Source organism: Calidris pugnax, unplaced genomic scaffold (genome assembly GCF_001431845.1).
Source record: "Calidris pugnax isolate Ruff unplaced genomic scaffold, ASM143184v1 scaffold219, whole genome shotgun sequence".
Classification (NCBI taxonomy): domain Eukaryota; kingdom Metazoa; phylum Chordata; class Aves; order Charadriiformes; family Scolopacidae; genus Calidris; species Calidris pugnax.
Window position 1 is genome coordinate 5,316,750 of NW_015094507.1, and position 21,921 is coordinate 5,338,670.

Consider the following 21,921-nt stretch of genomic DNA (forward strand, 5'->3'; position numbering starts at 1 on the left):
CCCCCCCCCCCCCAAAAAGGGATGTGCCCCAAAAGATGTATTGATATTCCTAACCATATTTATAGTCCTCTAAAGATTATTCTGATATACATATACATAAAAGGATACGAGATTAATAGTCCAATCAGCTCCAAAATATAGAGAATATAGAAAACATTTTTAAGTCCTCGCATTGAAGGACAATAACTAAAATAGAGAGCAAACATCGTGTACTAGACTAAAGAAAACAAAAGCCAGACCTTGGGAAAACAGAATTAAAAAAATCCACAGTTCTTACCAACTTTGTCTTTGTTTTTTATACTTCAAAAGGAAAAAAACATTGTTCTTCAAAATGAGCCAGGAACATTGCAATACTCATCTTTAAAAGGTTCTCCAGATGCAAACTTCATCATGATTGGGACGAAGAGAAAAAATTCCCATTGGGAAGGGATGGCAAGCCTGAAGCTGGTGCACTTGTGAACATAAACCCTTACAAAGTACTAGTTTTTTACTCTTAGGGACTGTTTGGCAAGAGGTTTTCAGAGGAAGACAAGTATCAGTAAGGAGTGAGAATACAGAGATAACAAGTAATCATGCTTTAAATTATATAATTATAAAGGACAAATATGAATCAAGCATTGGAACAGCCTGCCCAGGGAAGTGGGTGAGTCGCCATCCCTTGAGGTATTTAGAAGACACGTAGATGTGGTGCTGAGGGTCATGGTTTAGTCTTGTCTCTTTAGTCTTTACGATTGGACTTGATGATTTTAAAGGTCTCTTCCAACCAAAATGATTCTATGATTTGATTTCACAGATCAAAGAAATTCTGCTCGTGCTCCTGTCAGGTCTCAGTTTCCCAGCACTGTTGCCACTCCCTACACAACTAGCTTAAATATATTTTCCCCTGAAGTACCTGCAAACTATTGGTGCACAAACGAACAAGAAAACCTGTTATAAATGACATGAGTGTCTCAAGGACAGAGTACTGCATAAAGGCCTCCTAGGGAGAATCCTGCCAGAAACTTAGCATAGTTCACATAAACATCCTGCGGTCATCAGCATGGCCCAAAGTAGAATCCAACTCTGAAAGCCAATACAATTTATGTACACAGGACATACCAGAAAATATCTGGATTTAGACAGGTATAAAAAGGAACCAGAAGGAAAATATGCTAGCCATGTTAATTTTACTTATTAATATGTAGGCAAGCAAATACATCCCACCATAGGTCTATAGACACAGGAGGTCTATTTTCCAAAACAATAAGCTCTCTCTGAATTACTTAACATGGATTCTTGGTGACCTAATATTTCAATGGACAAACAGTGTTATGTTTAGGTCCTGAAAAAAGGAGAATGTTTAAAAGTGCTCTGCTTTATATAAAAATATTTCAAGCTGGTAAATGAAAGGGTTTCAATCCAAAAACCAAATTCCAAATCTCATTCCCGTAACTTCTACTGAATTTGCAGATGGATCTCTTGTAAATAAGGATTCTTTTTGATTCTACTGCATCTAAATCTAATACTGAAAACTATTCCTTGCTTATCCAAAACCTGGGAAGTACCTTTAGAAAAAAAAAAAAAAGCTAGCATCCAGAATAAGATTGCAAATACGAAGATAGATTTTTGTCTTGTTTCTAGTGCTGAGTTGGATAACGAGATAATGGATCCAGATAACTGGATGAGCCATGCAATAGCAATAAGGCAATGTTGAATTGACTCTTCCAGATTTGATGATAAATGATATGATGAAACTCGCATGACTAAAATATTTCAAGCAAAATGTAGATACCATATCAAGCAACAGTATTCATTTTAGGCCTAGCTTCCCAGATTCTACACTTTTTTTCATTGAAAAAATAATTTAGAGTAACATGGCAAGCTGTCTCAGAACTTCCTGGGTTTACATACATCCTCCCTTATTTTCTACATGTTAAACAGCCCTCCTGACTGTCATAGGATTTTTTTTTTTTTTTTTCCCTCTGCAGACAAGTAGATACTAGCTCTCAAAATGGAATCCACAGCTTGTGGGTGGTCAAATCTTTGCACCATTTGAACAGTCTGGAATACATGCTAGGGAACACAGACACTTCTTATAGCTGTCTTCCTTTCTGTCTGAGGTGAATCTGTAGAGAACTCCAAGATACTTGCAATAGATGTTCACCACAGATCTGGATCAACTCTCACTCCCTCACATTTTAATGCTATAACTGCAATGATTACATATATTCCCCAGCCAGTCAAAATACATTTAAAAAAAATACTGATGCAATTTGGACAACAAAATCCTGTTACCAAAGGTTTTCTAAAGTTGACTTTCAAGTGCTATAAAGACCTAGTAAATTGATTCAGTAGTGAAAATAAAATAAAATGAAACTACAGCAGTGTCATAAAACTATACTGAGTTTCAAACCTCAGTTACAGAATCCTATAATGGTTAGAGTTGGAAGGAACCTTAAAGATCATCGAGTTCGCACCCCCCTGCCATGGGCAGGGCACCTCCCACTAAAGCAGGTTGCTCAAAGCCCCATCCAGCCTGGCCTTAAACACTTCCAGGGATGGGGCAGTCACAACAGTGTAATATATAGCAAAATGAGTATACCCATGAGTATGCCTAAGATGCAAAGACACAGTACACACTCGCAGACTAGATGGAAAGTGCTCATTCCCACACCAGCTCAGAGTACAGCACAAGCTAACCACAAGACATTTATTTACCCTGCCGTTCCCTCTGGTTTTATAGCAACTCAACAGAGGTTGCAGCCAGACTGCTAAGCAGAGTAAAACTGTCACAGCTTTTCAGCACTAAAGTCCAACAACATGCATAAAGCCAGAAAGGCTGGGTTCAAGCCCAGGTTAAGGTACCTACATTTAAGGCAGTTTAATTTCCAACCCAAATACCATTTATTTCTCTCAAATTTATGTATTCCACAGGCTTACATTCACCTAGTACACTGAACTGCTCAGAGGTCTTCCCCATTTAATGAAAGTTTGATCAGAAAACAGATGAGCTAAGCACTAGGAGTGGCAGTGTCCTCCCTCCTTTTATCTTTTGTTACTGAAGAAACCCACAATTTCTATAAGAATTCCTCAAGAAAGACGTTGCATGAGATAACCATAAAATTCAGACTCCATATTACAGTCTGGACTACTTGCTACTGATAAATGAGTCCTTCCTTCCATATCTCATTTTCTATTGTATATGACCTCTCTTTTTTCACCCTCATTCCAAGGTCCTAACTCTTTATCCTGGTTACTGCAGGCTAGCCGAAGTCTTCTTCCACTCCATACCTGTAGCAATACCAGCATACCAGATTTTAAGGAAGATTTTCTGATATCAGTCTGCTGCTGTAGCACATGCCATTGGCAGCAGCTGCTGACAGCAGAGCAGCCTCTCTCTCGCTTGTGGACCATAAGCTGTTTAATAAAAGGAGCTCTAGAAACTTTACCTTTATCCACATCCCTAGCTAAACTACTGCCAGAGAAATGGATTCAAGAACAAAAGCTAGCCATTAGTTACCAGATCACACAGCAGAAAGCAGCTCATTTGAAAAGGAATCAGATGGGAACCTGGCATTTATGGATTCAGTTGCCTGCCTCTCAACTTCTCTGATCTTTAGTAAATCTGTTAATAAACACATTCTTATTACAGCACTTTAACCACACATAACCCAAGCAGCTATTACATTTCCATAACTACATTCTTAAACTGTGATAATTACAAAGTCAAAGGTACAGTTAATTTACTGTGAACGTCCAGAAAGGTTTAACCGCTTCAGTGGAACCTGCACACCTAAATCTAAGAGTAACACATTCAAAATCTCAAAGCTTAATTTCTGCTTGCAAAGTTACCCACTTTTACTTCTGTATGCAGTAGAAATACATTGTGCTCTTATCCATTAACTCCATTGAGATCCTTGCTTACATCTCACCATCAGTGGGTGCAGAAGTCATCTAACATCACCTTCAGCAGGAGTTTAATTCTCAGTATTATTTTTCCACCATTTACCACAGTAACAGCAGGGTCAGAAAGTATCACCATTGGAAACAAACTGGCAGTTTGATCAGGTTGTCTGTCATGAGTTTAGGTGTCCCTATCCTTCCTTGGTATATGAATAATTTTTTGTATCAGTAGTTTTGGAAGTATTTACCTGTTCCACATACGAACTCCTTTTATATAACTAGATTTCCATCCTCAAAACTTTGAATGTGAGAGTCTACCGGTTAAAGCACTAAAAAAAAATTATTCTTCACATGCAAGTGATTTTTCTCCTTTGGAATGCAGAAACATTGAAGCTTGTGGATTTGAGTCAGGTATTACAGTAAGTGTCACCTATAAAACTTTGCAGCCCTGATGCATTTACTGTTAATAGTAAAAGCAGCCACTTCATTAGAACTTTATTACAAGCAGGTAATTATGGCTCTCCTTTATGGATTTTAAACAAGCATTATGTTGTCAATCTCAGCTAAGTGAAACTAAAAACAGTCCTATTATTAAACATCAGGAACAATTAGGCTCCACAGACACGAGCTTATTTTGCATAAGGGAGAGAGTATAGAAAGTTTATATGCACCCACCAACAGAACTTTCCTAAGTTTCAATTAAAATAAATGAAAAATCCCCACCAGCAATATGGCAATATGCCAGACTTAAAAAACCAAACAAATCTCTTATTTTTAAAATTAACTCAGACAACTTTTATTTGTTCTGGCTGTAAAAGTCTGGATTCCACACACACATCTCTCTCCCCCACCTCCCGCCCCTGCACCACCTTTGGCACCTGTTTTTAAACACAAAAGTTTAAAAACAACTCTGTGCCAATTGTCCAAACCACAGTAGGTACTACAGTCAATGAATGAGAGTATTCAGCAGGCCAACTACCTGCTCCAGTGGGTACACTTGAAAAAGAAGCTCAGTTACACCTATTTTTCACCAACTATTTGGAAGAGTCTCCTAATTATGGGATACCTGAGGAAGCCAAATGAACTTTGTCACCTTTGGGAAAGTAGGAGTGGTTCCCACCCTTCTTTTACCACGGCTTCTACTTTATTCACTGTGGTCCAAGGGAGTCTGAAAGAAACCTCGAGTCCAGCAGGCACAGAGGCAGAACAAGGTATTAAATAATTTAATAAAAATCAATGAAAAATAGAGCATGAATTAAAGAAAACAAAAATACTCCTCCCCATGAAATATGATCATTTAGTATTTTAATGTTTTTATGTGAATGCTTACTTTACTGTTATATATCAGATTTTAAAACAAGAATATTAGGAACTTACTGAAAAAGAAAGAACACTTGCAGTAATCTTTAAAGATCAGTTATATATTTCAGGTGTTTAAAAATCATTTAACACCCCCTGTGAAATCATCTGGACCTATGGAAAACAAGCCTCCCTTCTTCCACCACTCTCAGGAAAGTTCGACTGAGTTTTAGTCCAAATGAAATTCTTACTAATTCAGCTGATAGAAAAGCTTCATAAACCATTGTATTGACACAACTGAGAGTGCAGTCAACATCAGGCAGAAGGCTGAAAATGAGCATCTCCAGGTAAAATGAACTGGAAGACTCTTTACCCAGTTATGTTTAAGCAGCACCAGAAACACTTTTGTGGAACTCCCTCCTCAAAATCCAAAGTAAAATTTTCATGTTTGCTGAAGGCTATGCAGTGGTCAATCCCCTTGAATATTTCTTTTTCCTAAATTTGCACTAAATTTGAGTTATTTGGATACTTCTGCTCTTCTCCGTCAAGAAGACTGAAGTCCTGCCATCACCTGCATGTTTACACTTTTAAAGAGTTCTAGTGAAAATACAAAACTTTAAATATATAAACATTTACGCTACTTTACCAGAAAAGCATTTATGAGAGAAGGAAGATGAATATCAATATATAAAACCAGCTTTGTGATTTCAGTATGTTAAAAACTGATCAGTTTTCATCTAAAGCCACACACCTGCTATGAGTTTCAAATCAATGCATTCATTTGAACAGTATTTGTTGGTTCTACTTTCAGAGGCAAGGGAGGAAAGAACAAAAATGAGGGAGGAATAAGGTCAGGCCAGCAGCATACCCAAGGTACTGCAAAACATCTTTCCTAACACCAGTACTTCTGTTTGGTATCTTTTACTCTAGTATCACAAACTTTCTAAGACAGGTGAAGATTATCTTCATGCAAGCGTAATGAATTGGGGCCACAAACAATGTAGTGTTGTTAGAAAGTATTATTGATGAATGCTATCTGGCTCTGATGAATGTATAATCAGAAATTCATGTAAGTCTCAAAGCTTTCTCTATGGACAATGTGGAACACATCTTTTCCTGAGGTTTCAGCACGGTTATTCAGTGTCACTGCAAGCTAACTCAGTCAGAATACAACTATAAATATTTAACTGGGTGTCATAGATTTAAATATACTGCTATACTAAATAGAGCTCTTGTGATCAACAGTTACCTGAGCTAACCAGAACAAACTGGTCAGCAGTCAGTTCTGCAGCAACAGAATAAATACAGACCATCTTTCCATTGCTACTTGAAAGTGGGACATTTATTCAACCACAATTACAAGTCTTAAAACTGTAAGGACTTTAAATCTATAAAAAGACTAGTACGGGCCTGTAGGAGTAACAGTTTTGTTTTGTTTGTTTAAAGAGAGAATTCTTTATTGTATCTCAAAATACGAACACAGATATGACTGCACAGCCCTGTAGATTACCTCAAAAAGCCCTTATTAATTACAAAAGATGACATGCATTTTGAAACTCTAAAGAAATCTTACTTATTTTGTAATTACCAAGGTAAATATTTTCTTCACCAAGATGTTTTCTAACCCCATGCAGTCCAAGTGGCTAGCATTGGAACAGAAAATACTCTCCATGTAAATAAGAAGTAATAATTACCAAATAAAACAAAGAAATAGCAAAACCAAAACCAAAACACACACACACTGATTTCCCACAGCTACTGAATTCACAAATTTTCACACTTCCTATTTCTTCAGGTAAAATTAACTGTGAACAGTTAGAAGCTGAAAAACCTCTGTATTAGTTTTCCCCATTAAGGTACAGTGGAACACTTTGTTCCTCTGCACACTCATTGAGGGCTTACCTGGCTGCTGTCACAGGAGTGTGCAAACACGCCTCACTATTGTGTGATGGAAAGGGAGAGAGGACAGTTTTAAGCCATTGAGGTGAGGTGATTTAGGAATTTCCAGAGTGTCATAAAGTGTACCACAAACTAGGAAACCCAATTACTCTTTTAATTTCATGGCAAGGTTTCAAACTCCTTCTAAGTGCCTTTCTTTGAGAACTTAAAATTGGAGACTGGAGAATTTCTTCACCAGAAACGGTGCTACAGGCTACTAGAGCCCTTTGCAAAGTGGCAGCTATGAGTTTTGGGTATAAGCACTTTAATAAAGGAAAACTTGTCACAGACCAAGGTACAGTCTTCAAAGTTTATTTCAGGCAGATAACAAAACTGAAACCGACATCAGAAAACACTAGTCATAGGTACCGAGCCAGAAGCAGCCAAAGAATTGTGTCCTTCTAACAGTGTTGAGATTTAATTAAACACTAAAATAAAGTCTCCCACCAACATATTCTTGCCTCCTTCTGCACAGCTGAGATTACTTAGACAAAAGGAGTAAACCTCCCCACCCCTTATATAATAATAAATAATAATAATTATAAACTACAAAAATTTCAGTATTAAAAGACAATTATTAAAAATAAGAAAAATTCTGTGTTAAAGTTATGAATTATCATTTTCAAAGAACTCACAGTTCTTTGAAACTGAGCTTAGTGCAAAAATCAAGATCCCATAGTATAAGTCAAACCAATTAATCTAAGCATATTCACACTAAAAATCATCAGCATCAGGAATGTATTTAACCAGTACCCAACTACCACAAAGACCTAGCTCAGCTTTTCTCTGAGTTATGCTTCTCCTCTTTTCTTTTTTTTTTTTTTATGGGGGAAAAGAAAAAAAGAAAAAAGAGCATTTGTGACTAATATCCTAGATTCCTACATGCATTTTATATATCCTTAGGTAGATTGACAGTATAGTCTTGCATGTAAGCCGTGAAAAGGAGCTACTCAGCTTTGCTTTGATTTACTCTGATTTACAACCAGTTTCATTTTCCAATAGTCATGTGCTGGCACAGCTCTGAAGTATCTGGTATGCAAATGCTAAAGGGTAAAGTTTAAAGCCAAATAATTGCCTTTGAAATATAACATTAACATCGGTTGGTTGGGGTTTTTTTTTTTTTTGGAGGGGGGGGGGGGGGGGGGGCACGGAGAGGAGGTGAGGGTGGGGATGCAGTATGAGTGACAGGGAGTGGTTGCTTGTTTCCTTTTAATTTATGCTTAATTAAGATATTCCACACTTCTTCCTCATAAGCAGTTGCTTGCTGCGGGACTCATTCAAGTCACTTTGTGACTAACTTGCAGGATGGTGGTGAAAGTCAGCTCCCAATCTCCAAATCATGGTGTCACTTCCACACTAGTTAAGCCTGTGTTTTCACTGACTCTGTGGGAGTAAGACACTGAAGCAACAGGGGGTTTTGGAACACATGTGTGAGTGGACGCTTTCCAAAAACATTCAACAACAAACTGAACATTCAGTCAGCAAATGATGCAACACTGCAGACTCCTGCAAACGGCATTAAAGACTCTGTGATTCCAGTACCTACTTCATAAAGTCCAGAGACACACTACTTTGAATCTTCTTACTGCAGTTAAGCTTAGGACTTAAGCTGTTACATTGCCATAACATCTACCATGGCTACCTTTACATGGGAAGGAGCAGCTAATGCATAACTAAAAAGCAAGTTCTGCAGTGGTGCAATGGATCAAACATTATTCCTATTATGGTAACGGGACAAGGGGCGCAGGAGGAAGCAAAGACACCTTCACTTGTAAGTGAAGACAAGTTTCTAAATGCGTATCTATGACACAGAAGCATCTGAATGTTTATACCTTGAAAACAGGTATGCAAATTACCTTTCTTGTTTTAAATGTCCTGTTACCGTAAATAGGTATAGACAAGCATGTCTACTGCATGTATTTTTGCATGTGCAAATACATACCGAAGCTCACCTTTCATATGCATGCTTAGAGCTAAATGTGTGTCAGTCAGTGCTCCGCCAACAGGAAATATCCACAGCAACAGGGAAAACACACAAAAGCACTGAACTCCAATTCTACCTCAATTTCCCATACCCACAAAAAACAAAACCTCAAACCCTAGAAGCAGCACCAGATAGCACAATAAGGTGGAGCTCAGCTTAAACACAAAGACAACGGGTTTGCCTGTATATACCTTTTGACAATCATCCCTATTTATGTAGAGACACACAGAGATTATTCACCTTCCTGCCCAGAAGGAGCCAAGGCAGGAAGTGCGGCTGCTGGGCAAATATCAGTGTACGTTATTGGTGCTTTTGTAACATAAGTGAGCCTGCTTTGGGGGTATTTATGAATTAGGCTAGAAATTAGCATGAAACTGTGTGTGTATAAAACTGCTGCCTGCTGTTCTTAACTTTCTTAACCAAATATTGTCAAATTAGCAACAACCACACTTCCCACTAAGGGCTGTATATTTAAAAGTTTGAAAATCAAAAGCTATTTTTGGATTTATGTGAACCAAAAAAAGGGGCTGGAGTTGCATTACTTCAAGGAGGAAATAAACTCTATGCCCACACATTTGCTGTCTCTGTCAAAAGTGACTGGATTCTCATTTGAATTTATAGACACCGATTTTTAAATGAAGCACCTTCAGAAGTTACACAAACAACTTGAGGACAAAGTTTCCTTCTCCAAAAGATTGAAAGGAACTGAATGCATACATGGGGAGTAGAAATGTCATTTCAGACATGCAAACATTCTCTGAAAACCACCGACCAGATCAGGCACACAAGATTAATGGAGAAAGCAGGCTTCAGTCTGAAGACCCCTGCAGTGGAAAGGGTTTATTTACAAAAATGGAACAAAGTTATTTAGAGGATGGCTAGGAAGAAGAATGGAAGAAAAGATCTGTTCAACAATACATTAAATAAATTATTGCAGCAGTCTTTAAACCACAACATTAATACAGGCCTCTAGTAAGCAAAGGTATTAGCACAATTGTAAGCAGAATAGACTTGATGGTCCATTGGTCTCTTTCAGTACAGTACAGTTCTAGGATATTTGCCATAATACATAAAAGCCAAAAAAGTTGTCACTTGAAGAGTGTGGAATTAAACAAAGGCACAAAGCAGGTAAAATTCAGCCCTCGTTAACCTGTCATTCCACAGGCTAGCCACACAGTTCAGGGCCACCAGCTCAGTCTTTTGGTTGGAACAGTAACAGGTGTCCCTTCTGTACCTACCATGCATGAGAACTCACAGTAACACACGTTATTTATTAGTATTCCTATAACATAACATGCTCTTACCCTTGCCTGATTACATATTTCTACAATTGGTATTAGAACATGGGTGCATACATGCTCTTCTGCATAGATACTGCTTGTACCTCACCAAAAGGCTCCCCAGACATCTTCCACAAATGGGACAAATTAACTTGGGAAAAAAAAGCATATTCACTTCATCAAGATAGTAACTTGTAGCACATGCTCAGCTTCCTTTAGTAACAACATGTATCATTTATTTTTGTTGTTCTGCTAATCATTGGCGCAAGGGAAACAAAGAATTTCAGACACATCCAAAAACCTAACTGAATACCACATAACAACGTCAAGTAAGTCTGCAATTGGCAAATGCAAATTGGCACAGATAATTTTTATGTGGTATTTTTGCTGAGAATGTTTGATAAAAGTGAAGTGTGCTATATATTTAGTTCCACAGTTTCATCCTAAATGAGAAAGGTTTGTTCTCTCTTATTTTGCCTTTTGATCTTAAATGATGTTTCAGAGTCCCAAACGATTCAAGGATTGAAAGTTACTGACTATTTGGTACTGAACACTGATCAAAGTGATGCTGAAACACTGTAAGATTTAATTATTTATTCAGAAAAAGAATTCACAATATGTGGATACAGTCTACTAAGCAAGACTGGCTTAAACTTTCTTAATGGCTAAAACCACTTTAGGTTCTAAAGAAAAAAAGAAAAAAAAATAAGGTAAGTTGTAATCAAGTTTTATCCACCAACAGTAAAGCAGCAATAGTTTAAATTTACTAAATTTACCATTTAATAGGAAAACCTGCATCTAGTAAAAATACAGCAATAATTGCATTTGATTGAACAAACCTTAGAAGAAGTTAATTGCTGACTGCAGAAAAGCTCAAAAAAGCTCCATCAGCTCCAAACATCAACCTGTGTAACACTTGCAAATTTAAGCAGGATGAATTTCAACACATTCGTTACTACCAGACACAAAGTTCTCACTGGGTAAGGTAAGCTTTCATTTCAAGACTGCATAATAGAAACATTACTTGCAAAATACATCATATATTGCACCTCCAACACCAAAACAGAAGTCTAGAAATATGTGAAGATAATCTCCTAAAATAGTAACTGCTTAAAAGTAATCTTCAGGTTCTCACACAACTCCCCTATTAACATCTTAATTGATTTTAAGTTCTACACTCATATCCCAATGAACAATCATATAAGCAGTCTCTATAGACTTAAGTGAGGTTACTCCTGAAAGTAACAGCTCACCACAGTTCAAAATGTATAGTTCTTTTCTTAAAACATTTACAAAGAAATCCAAATGAAGCACTTAGAATTACCAACCTTACTTACAAGTTCATGATTTTTCCAATGTTACCTTTCTCAGTTCTAAAAACAAAGGGGATGTAAAATTTTAGAAAATACTAATTATGAGAAATCTATTTCATCAACAATAAGAAATCCAAGGGAAGAAAAAGAAAAACAAAACAAAAAACTTAACAGGATCTAGGATGACTGCCCAAAATAGCTTCCCCCACCCCTAAAAAACACACATATACACACAGATAATTACTGCTTACTGATTTTGGGGGAGGAGCTTATGCCCAACAGTCACCCTATTAGGGGGAAAATCATATAAATACTGAAGGGTGACACTGGAAATCATCAGCTTCTGCTCACTGACCAGTGGCAGAAGAACTCCTCGGTAGAGGAGGATTCACTGCTCTACCACTCTACATCGGAGCTCCACAACATTGTGGTATGTTATGATTTCATTTCAATTTGGTTTTGAAGGTTTCTATAGGTTCAATTTGGTTTCTATAGGATGCATGTTTTCTGGTTGGGGAGGGAAAGGGGTTGATATTTAAGGGCCACTGGCGCTGTTTGAAAGGGTGCAGATAAAAGCCTGGCTTCAAGCAAGGCAATGTGAGATTTTTGCCACTGATGCTGAAGGAGCCAGGACTTCATGCTTCGCTTTCTATAGCATTAGACAGAGGCAATAAGGTCATGGTAGAGTGTCTATGTAAGTTTCCACGGCAAACTTTTCTTCATTTCAAGAGTTTTGATATATACAAGTCCTGAACTTACTTTTGGAGCTCTAGTGTAATTAGGAAAATAATACCTGTTTCTAAAGACAGGAATTTTAGAAAGGCTGGCATCCATTTAAAATTTTTCTTTTCTTAAGAGTGAGAGTACTGCCTCTAGCTTATCTAAACAAGAGCTCCAGCATTCAAAGTGATAGCAATACTGATTTCCTTTTTCTTAGAGGATTTTTCAGAACTTGTGAAAGCAGGAGGAAGTAAGCACAAAATATTACTTTAAATATTAATACTTTAAGAAAACTCACTTATTCATGCACAAGAAATAGAACTTTTTTTTAATAAACTTTTTCTCCCCTTTTTAACACAGGACGGATTTGGAAACATGCATTTACAAATATCCTTACTGCTGCTGTTTTGTCTGAACATTGTCCATGGTAGCGATGGATATTTTTCTGAGAGATACCAGAAACAATCCAGCATTAAGGGGCCACATTTTCTACCATTCAATGTAAAGAGTCAAGGTAAGCTTACTATTTTTTGATAATAAAAATAGTCAATACATGAACAAAAGCTCTTTTTTTATATATACTACTGGTATTCAACTTTTACTAACAGTATAGGTTTTTTAAAATAAGGTCATGATTGCATAAAGAGCCAGCAGTGGCTCTGGCAATTGCCTTCTATTGACAAATATGTACACTTGTCACAATTTTTTTTTTTTTTTTTTTTTAAACACAGTCACTAAGGCTTATAGAAACAAGATCACAGCCACAGATCTAGTGTTCCCTTTGGGTGGGAAAGAACCTTAAAAGATCATCTAGTTCTAACTCCCCAGGAACCTTCCACTAGACCAGGTTACTCAAAGCTCTATCCAATCTGGCCTTGACCATGCTAATTATCCTCAATTTTCTTGATTCAACACTGGGGTTTCTAGACCTATCATCTTTTACATATTCTGTCATGTTATCTCTACTCAAAGCAGACCTTAGGTGTGAATTTAAATACATATCTGAAACATATGAACAAATGAAGACCTATTTGAAGTCTAGAAAGGCAAAATAAATTGATATATAGTAATAAAAATGTGACGTCTCTACATAATTTTTATGAGTGATTTAAGCTTATACTTTAATTATCAAACTTATCTCATAACAATATAACAATTCTAGCTTTATAATAAATTCTCTTCATTTCATAAATCAGTCTTATGACAGATTGTATAAACCATATATAATTGAAATGCTATACATTGTGACATTTTATTTCTGGGCATTGTCTCTTTCCTTTTAAGTCAAACGGGTGGCTATACTTAGTGTTTGAAATTATTTGAGTTCTTTTATTTTTCCACGCTTAGTCCAAAGCCTTTTTTAAAAAGCTCAAAATCAAAACTCTATGACTTTGTAGTGCTGGTTTTATTTGATCAGTTGTTCCCCAAAGGATGATCTCTAGTCAAAACTGTCATCACTAAAATCAAGAGAACTAAATCTTCTTTGTAAACATCCACTCGTCCCCCCATTGTTTTCTTTTAGATACCAAAAGGCTATTCAGACTAGCTTTCACTTTTGCTGTATCCCATCTACTTTTAATTATAATAATCATACTTGGGCAGACATGAGGAAACTGAATGATGGACTTGGAACACAGGATTTGCAAATATGCTTCTGTTGTGCTGCCCTATTTCCTAATGCAGATATAGCCTAAAATGTCATTTTTCTGGTGAAAAGAAGCTTATCTGGAGAGCAGAATAGCTGCTATCAGAACAAAGCATCCACAAGGCCTTCGTTTAGGAGGTTTTGTTTCAGAATATCTCTAGTCTGATCCTATGGACTGGATGCCCACCAGCAGCATACATCAATTCCAAAGAGGCAGCCCTGGTCTCATTGTAACCTGCTTTAGCCCACATGCTGCAAGAATGCTCTGCTTTAAGAATAAAGTGAAAGCAGCATGGCTGGGAAACTTAACCCCCAAAATGTTCTTCTGGGCTGTACCAAAATACCATCACAGTTTCGTCCCTTGCCTTGAGCACAAGGACTTTCTGGAATCCTACCAGCACACTCAGACTGAATTTAGGTTCATGTACATAAACAGCTACTCTGAGGACTCACTCACTGGTATTCCCACTGGGTTAGAGTTGCATTTCCTTCCTCTCCCCTTGTTAACTTTTCATAGAATTTTTCCATTACTTTATTCAGAATTATTTACATATTTATATTATTTGTAATACAATATTTACTTGGTTATCCTCTACCATACCTTATTTAGCTTCCTCTGGGTTCCCTCCCCCACCAAAATATTTGGAAAGCAGGAAACCAGCAGCAAACTAAGGAAGGTGCAGGGTAGACAGGAAATAGGGTGAAAGGGTGAAATGAATTGTCCTGCACTAAGCTTTCACTTTTTATACTAACACAAAATTTAACACGCTTGAAACTTCATATTCAGAATGTGAGTGATTATATCAACATGTGAGAAGTATAAAATGCTATTAAGGTAATAAAGGCTATATATAGTAGACCTCAAAAGCAGGAACAGCCTACAGTTTTACAGACATGGGAGTTCAGTCATTCAAAATTGCTTGACAAATTTTTATTTGAGGAACAAGTATCAAAATGAAGGACTGGAAAAATCACTGCTACTCTTCAGTCTGGAAAACAAGCATCCTGGTAAAGGGCTCATAGAAGAGTTTAAAGAGGGCCAACTGTTAGCAATAATAATTTCTAGTCTGAGGTGATCATGGAACACTTAACTATTCTTATTTGGTCACCAAGTATTAGCTTCTGAAGATTTAGTCACCAATAAATTATCTTTTTGTCTTGTACAGCTCCGCCAAAAAGCAGCCTGGAACTAAAATTTCAGTCTAGGCCCAAACTGGTGACTCAGGACAACATGTAATAGATCATACAATTTCTGTTAGCAATTAAACCCTAGTAAAGCTTAATTTAATTTGCTGAAATTGTTTTAGCAGTTTTAAAAAGCTTGTTCCTGACAGCTCTCCAGTCAGAATATACTTTCCTTTTCTGTATGTATTTAGTGTTATTTTTTTTTAAATATAGCAGCACATGATTTTTAAACCAGTAGCTCTTTGGCTTGAGATTTTTTGAAACCCCTAGTTGAGAATAAGCGTTGAATTAAGCCTGACTGTTCATCAGTGCTTAAATAAGCCATTATTACAGGTTATGCTAAAGTCTTCATACTTAATCCAATAGGGTCTGACTGCATTCAGAGGACATAAACCAATTTTGCATCAATATATGTGCCAAGATACATAAAAAAAAAAAGTGACCCATCCCTACTCCAGGTTTCCTGGTAAAAATCCTGCTTCATTCATGTGCTCAGCTGTCCTTTCCTCAGAGGATTTAACATTGTCTCTAGATGGTGCAATTATCAGACATTTTAATCTAAAAGTAGCACCACTTTGAAACAGTAGAGCGCCTCACAGTAAAATCCCTATAACACCATGAACACTGACAGAGCCTTCAGCATCTTAGGCAAAAAGGCAGCACCCACCACCTTGTGAATCTAGGAGTGATATGAATGTACATCTAAAACACGGTAAGAAGCAAGAAAGAGAAGCACTCTGAAGCCAAAGTCTGATGTAACTTGCCACCAAAAAAAAAAATTAGATCAAGTGCAATAATTGCATGTTACTTAAATACAGCTGAATAAAATGCATGTTTACGCCCCTGCAGAAGTTAAATTCACTCTGACTGCTAAATAATAAAATACATCTGGTAGGCCTAGACGTAGTTCCTTGAGCTATGGTTAGGAAAGAGCAGACCTGGCTGGGGTCACTGTTGTCTTCTGCCAAAGTACCCACATAAATGCTTGGTTTGGGATTTTATGTGGTTGATGTAAAAAAACCATTTGTACGTTTCCCCTAATGCTTTACAACTGAAACAGCATTAGCTCAGGAACCTGTTTAGGTATTTGTATTGAGGCTTTGATCTGACCTGCCTGTGTTCTCTGGTGTGAAGAGATAGTTTTTGAAGTTTTATCCATACATATGGAATAAATTCACAGTCTTCCAGTTTAGTAAGCTGTTTTAATGGCAGCTTTCTTACCTGTAGCAAAAAGAAAACATGTCAAGAAAATTTACACACCACTTCCACTGCAGGGTATGTGCTAACTCTGACAGGTGTAAGCCTTTTCCAAATTATTTTCTCCATACAATGTAGTTCTTAAAATTTGAATATCTTATGTCACCTACATTTATAAAAAAAAAACACCAAAAAACCAAAACAAACCAACTTGCAATTGCACCCTACTGAGTCTGAGAGTTCAGTAGTAAGAAATCCAACAATATCAGTAAGATACCAAAGACTGCACCATTCTTGTCACTGGTACTCACAGATTCCATAATCTCCTTTGCAGCTGAGAAGGATGCGTGTTTGCATTTTCAGTTTGTCAATAAATGACATTGCTTTCTTCCTATGTGTAGGATTTTTAACAACTATTTTCCTTTTCATTGCCTTAAGGAAGATGAGATAGGAAGGTGTCCAAAATAAGGTGATAGCCATTTGTTCTAGTTATATGCATCAGCAAAAACCAAAACGTTTCTTGGTAGAGAAAAACAATTTCCCTGGCACTACAGGAAGAAGGTAACTTTGCAAATCCAGTATCGAACCAAAATCAAATGCATTTCATATAAATATATATATTTTTTAAATGCAATATGTACAGGAATAGTTTTCTTCCTCCTCCATCTCATTTTTGGTTCATCAAGACTACCCACAGATTGGAAAAAGCAATTTATTATTTAAGAGACAGCAAAATAATCACTCCATATGCTTTCATATATACACACACACACACTTCTCTCATGGCAAGAGACTGAAATGCAAACTTTAACTGAGCCAATTGTTGATCAATTATCAATTTTTTCTACGTAAGAAAAATTTGATCTACATCAAACAGAACATTACCATTATTAAAAAAAAAACTCAAAACAACCCAGAATACATGCTCTTTCAATATCTCTCAGCTTTTATTTTTAATATGACTTCTTAAATTAACATTCACCATAGGTATGGTATTTTGTTCTAAATGATGCCACTTGCTGCAAACTACTGAAGTAGTCTCACAATATCTATGCAAATCTTGTCTGTAATGTCATATAAATCAGCACCCTAATTCCAACAGGAAGCTGCAAACTCCCCCAAAGTGCTCAGAAAACTAAGCAGTGAACTTGTTTATTTCTTCATTTGTGACATTTGGTTAAGTGGCTCCACCTGCTGTTTTGATAGCTAAGAAAATGAAGTATTATTAAAAAAAAATTAACAATGCCCAATTCTGACTGAAAAAGATGAAGTTGTGACCTTGTCATTGTGTGAAATTTTTATGACAAACAAAAATCTTTAAGACAGTATTTGAAAATATAACAGCCATATGTTTATCAAAAAAAACCAGAGCCATTGCTCACTTCTGGAAGACTGTGTGGTGGAGAAGCCAAAAGTCCCACAGATTAAAATGTAGCATCAAGTAGTTTCAGAAAAGCAGCTATACCTGCACAGGAAGCTCTCTCTGGATTCATTCATTATCAAGATGAGTCTGATGGCTTGCTAAATCAGTTTTTAATTCCTTAATAGCTTGCATCTACTTACACAGCATCTTTCAAACTCTCCGATGACCCTAAATGTATTGAAGCCAAAAAAAATTTCTAGAGGTCTCATAGCTCACAACACAACTCTACAACATTTGCACTTGATACTTATTCATGTAAGAGCTCTGAGAGGCTTTTGCTCTGAATGTCAGGTTCTCAGTGACTAAACACAGTATCAGAAACTAGTCTTCTACGAGATTCAAGTTAAATTAACCCTTTGCACAATTCACCACCATGCTACAAGTCTGCAAATCTGTTACAGCTCCCCTGGTTGACCTGGTTTCTTCTCTCTCACAGGTGTGCAGATAAGGGGTGAACAAGGACCCCCTGGTCCCCCAGGCCCTATCGGACCACGAGGACAACCAGGACCTGCAGGAAAGCCAGGCTTTGGAAGTCCTGGTCCCCAAGGCCCCCCTGGTCCCCCAGGACCACCTGGATTCTCTGCAGTTGGAAAGCCAGGCATGCCAGGTCTACCAGGAAAGCCAGGAGAGAGAGGACTAAATGGTGAGAAAGGAGAAGCTGGACCTGTTGGGCTCCCAGGAGCAAGAGGACCACAAGGACCGCCTGGCACTCCTGGCCCTGCAGGACTGTCTGTTCCTGGCAAGCCAGGACCACAAGGCCCTCCAGGAGCTCAAGGGCCAAGGGGCTTCCCCGGTGAGAAAGGAGAACCAGGTATCCCTGGTATTAATGGACAAAAGGGAGAAAATGGATTTGGTGTTCCGGGCCGTCCAGGTAATAGGGGTCTTCCAGGCCCTCAGGGACCCCGGGGTCCCCCCGGCCCTGCTGGGATAGGGAAGCCTGGTGAAAATGGTCTTCCAGGTCAGCCAGGTATGAAAGGTGACAGAGGCTTACCAGGTGCACCCGGAGCAGCTGGTATCCCAGGTCCCCAGGGTCCCCCAGGAGAACCTGGAGAAGCTGGCATTGGCAAGCCTGGGCCAATGGGACCACCAGGGCCAGCAGGCATCCCCGGAGCCAAGGGACACCCTGGACCTGCAGGCTTGCCTGGATCCCCAGGTCTTCCAGGATTTGGAAAGCCAGGATTGCCAGGAATGAAGGGACATAGGGGACCTGAAGGTCCTCCTGGGCTCCCAGGACCTAAAGGAGACCAAGGCCCAGCTGGTGTGTCAGGAGAACCAGGACCTGTCGGGCCACCAGGGAACATGGGCCCTCAAGGACTCAAAGGCTTGCCTGGTGAGAATGGTCTACCTGGACCCAAGGGTGACATGGGCCCTGCAGGCTTGCCGGGATTCCCAGGGGCCAAGGGTGAACGAGGTCTACCAGGATTAGATGGAAAACCAGGATACCCAGGTGAGCAGGGTCTTGCTGGTCCTAAGGGACACCCAGGTTTCCCAGGTCCAAAAGGTGACACTGGTCACGCTGGGCTACCTGGCTTGCCTGGCCCAATGGGTCCACAAGGAGTAAAGGGAGTTCCAGGGATCAATGGCGAGCCGGGCCCCAGAGGGCCTTCAGGAATACCTGGGATCCGAGGCCCCATCGGCCCCCCTGGCCTGCCAGGAGCCCCTGGTGCAAAAGGTGAGCCAGGAGCACCAGGACTGCCAGGCCCAGCAGGTATCGCTACGAAAGGATTAAGCGGACCCATGGGACCACCTGGACCCCCTGGGCCTAAAGGCAACAACGGAGAGCCCGGATTGCCAGGCCCCCCAGGTCCTCCTGGTCCCCCCGGCCAAGTCCCACAGATGCCCGAAAGCTATGTTAAAGCAGGAGAGGCTTACATGAAAGGAGGAGTAAACCAAGCTCTTACAGGGATGCCAGTGTCTGCTTTCAGTGTCATCCTCTCAAAAGCCTACCCTGGGGCGACAGTCCCCATCAAATTTGATAAAATCTTGTACAATAGGCAGCAACACTATGACCCCAGAACAGGAATCTTCACCTGCAGGATCCCTGGACTGTATTATTTCTCCTACCATGTACATGCAAAAGGAACAAATGTCTGGGTTGCACTCTACAAAAATGGCTCCCCACTTATGTACACCTATGATGAGTACAAGAAAGGATACCTTGACCAGGCTTCTGGCAGTGCTGTCATTGACCTCACGGAGAACGATCAAGTATGGCTCCAACTGCCCAATTCAGAATCTAATGGTCTCTATTCCTCTGACTACGTTCACTCTTCTTTCTCAGGTTTCCTATTTGCTCATAGCTAAAAACATCCCACTTACACTGTCCTGACACTCTCTCCTTCAGACCATTTTAACTGGGTGCTGATCTGATTCGTCATTAGCAGGTCATGCCACTTCAATTTTGCAACAGAAACGGAGGGAGTGAGAACGTGGAAGAGATTGGTTCAAACTTAGTAGAATAATATTGTATGTTTTTAGAGAATTGTCATAAGAAATTTGTTTCAAATAATGATCAATTGTCCAACTGAATGCAACATTAAAATTTTATGAATTAATATAATGCAACAGCCTCTCTCTTTTCTTCTTAATTAAAAAAAGGAAAATCAGAATTTCTAACTATCATTTCTCGTAACACAATAAATAGGACTCTAGATCATAGTTCACTACACTTGAAATAATTGAAGGTATTATTCAAAGTAAACAGTTTCAGATACACCACAGTCATCCCAACAGCTAGATAAAATACTTCAGGAAGATTCTGCTGTCAGCTTTATCTTTAAGCTATCAAACAGGAGTCAAGAAAACAACTTTAATACACTGCATATCATACCACACTTTTAATTTAGTTCCACTTTCCTTATTAATGAATAATCACCTTGGAGAAAGGTAGATTTATAAATTAGTACCTGTTACTGAAGATCTAAGACTTTCACAATATTGAAAAGCAACCAGATTTGAAGCCACTTAGCTTGCTTTGATGCACATTTGGTAGTCTGTAGCAACAAAGTATTTCAGTATTTTTTAAGCCTTTAACATTCTGTGAAACTACAATTTTCAGAGTACTGTCAAACAACTATCACCAAATCCAGACATTAAGAACATATCTTCACAAGCATGCAAGAAATTCAAAACATCTTTACTACCCCAAATTTGGAGATGATCTTCGCACTGATTTTCCCTGAACATTTCATTCCTTTAAAACACAATAGCCTGGAGAATATATTTTACTTACATGGTAAATTTATCAGGTGGTGACAGTAATTGGTCAGTAGACAATCACATTTACCATACCTACATACACTCATGTCTCACAAACATTAGACAATACATCAGTTATGTCACTGTGAAAAGTTAATGGTATAAAGTAAGATAGCTTTGTAAAATTAGTGCTTATAAATTATGAAACCATCAATAGTTTGATCATACATTTCTTCCAATGACAGTACCATTCACATGCTTTAAAAGTATCATATACATCCAAAACCTTATGAACTCTTGAACTGTTATTTTTAGCATTTTTTTTTTAAACAGAAGTTTTTAATCACTTGCACTAGAAGTACGTAGGCCTATGTTACAAGTTTTGCAATATTACCATTTCTTCATGAAAGCAGAACCTAAGGCTTGTTACGTTGTGTACATTTGAAATCAGCATTTCTGAAGTACTTGATAATACATCACGATTAATAAAAAAAAGCGAGGACACCTTTGGGTTGACCCATCATTACTGAAACTATATAATGTTTTGGAAACTGTAAAGAACAACCAAGAAAATAACTCCACAGAATTGTTTTTTCTCCCCTTATTAAGCGCTGCTGGATAAGGAAGCCTGGGGTTTAGGCTATGCATAGGTAAAATAATAAATCCTTAAGTAGAGAGAGTAACTTGAGATCCATTTATTTTAACGGCCAAGTAGACCTAGGCAAAATAGGTGCTACTGTTACAAACACTGCACAAAAATGTTTGTATGGAAATAATACAGTGAACAGTACCACAATTTATAAGTGGCAATCCCGCACTACTTCTCTTTGAAGCCAAAATACAAGTCAATACTCTTG

The 21,921-nt window shown here is 38.3% G+C and overlaps 2 protein-coding genes across 2 annotated transcripts in view; one reads left to right on the top strand and one right to left on the bottom strand.

Moving 5' to 3' along the window:
* Positions 1-20,426, top strand: part of COL10A1 (collagen, type X, alpha 1) — a 37,254-nt gene extending 16,828 nt beyond the window's left edge. Inside the window, exons 2-3 of the mRNA XM_014964607.1 lie at positions 12,777-12,930; positions 18,303-20,426. Of these exons, the coding sequence (XP_014820093.1) occupies positions 12,792-12,930; positions 18,303-20,170 (2,007 nt within the window). The 5' untranslated portion in view covers positions 12,777-12,791 and the 3' untranslated portion in view covers positions 20,171-20,426. The remainder of the gene's footprint in view (positions 1-12,776; positions 12,931-18,302) is intronic.
* NT5DC1 (5'-nucleotidase domain containing 1) overlaps positions 1-21,921 on the bottom strand; it is a 131,451-nt gene that overhangs the window by 95,134 nt on the left and 14,396 nt on the right. The window lies entirely within an intron of this gene.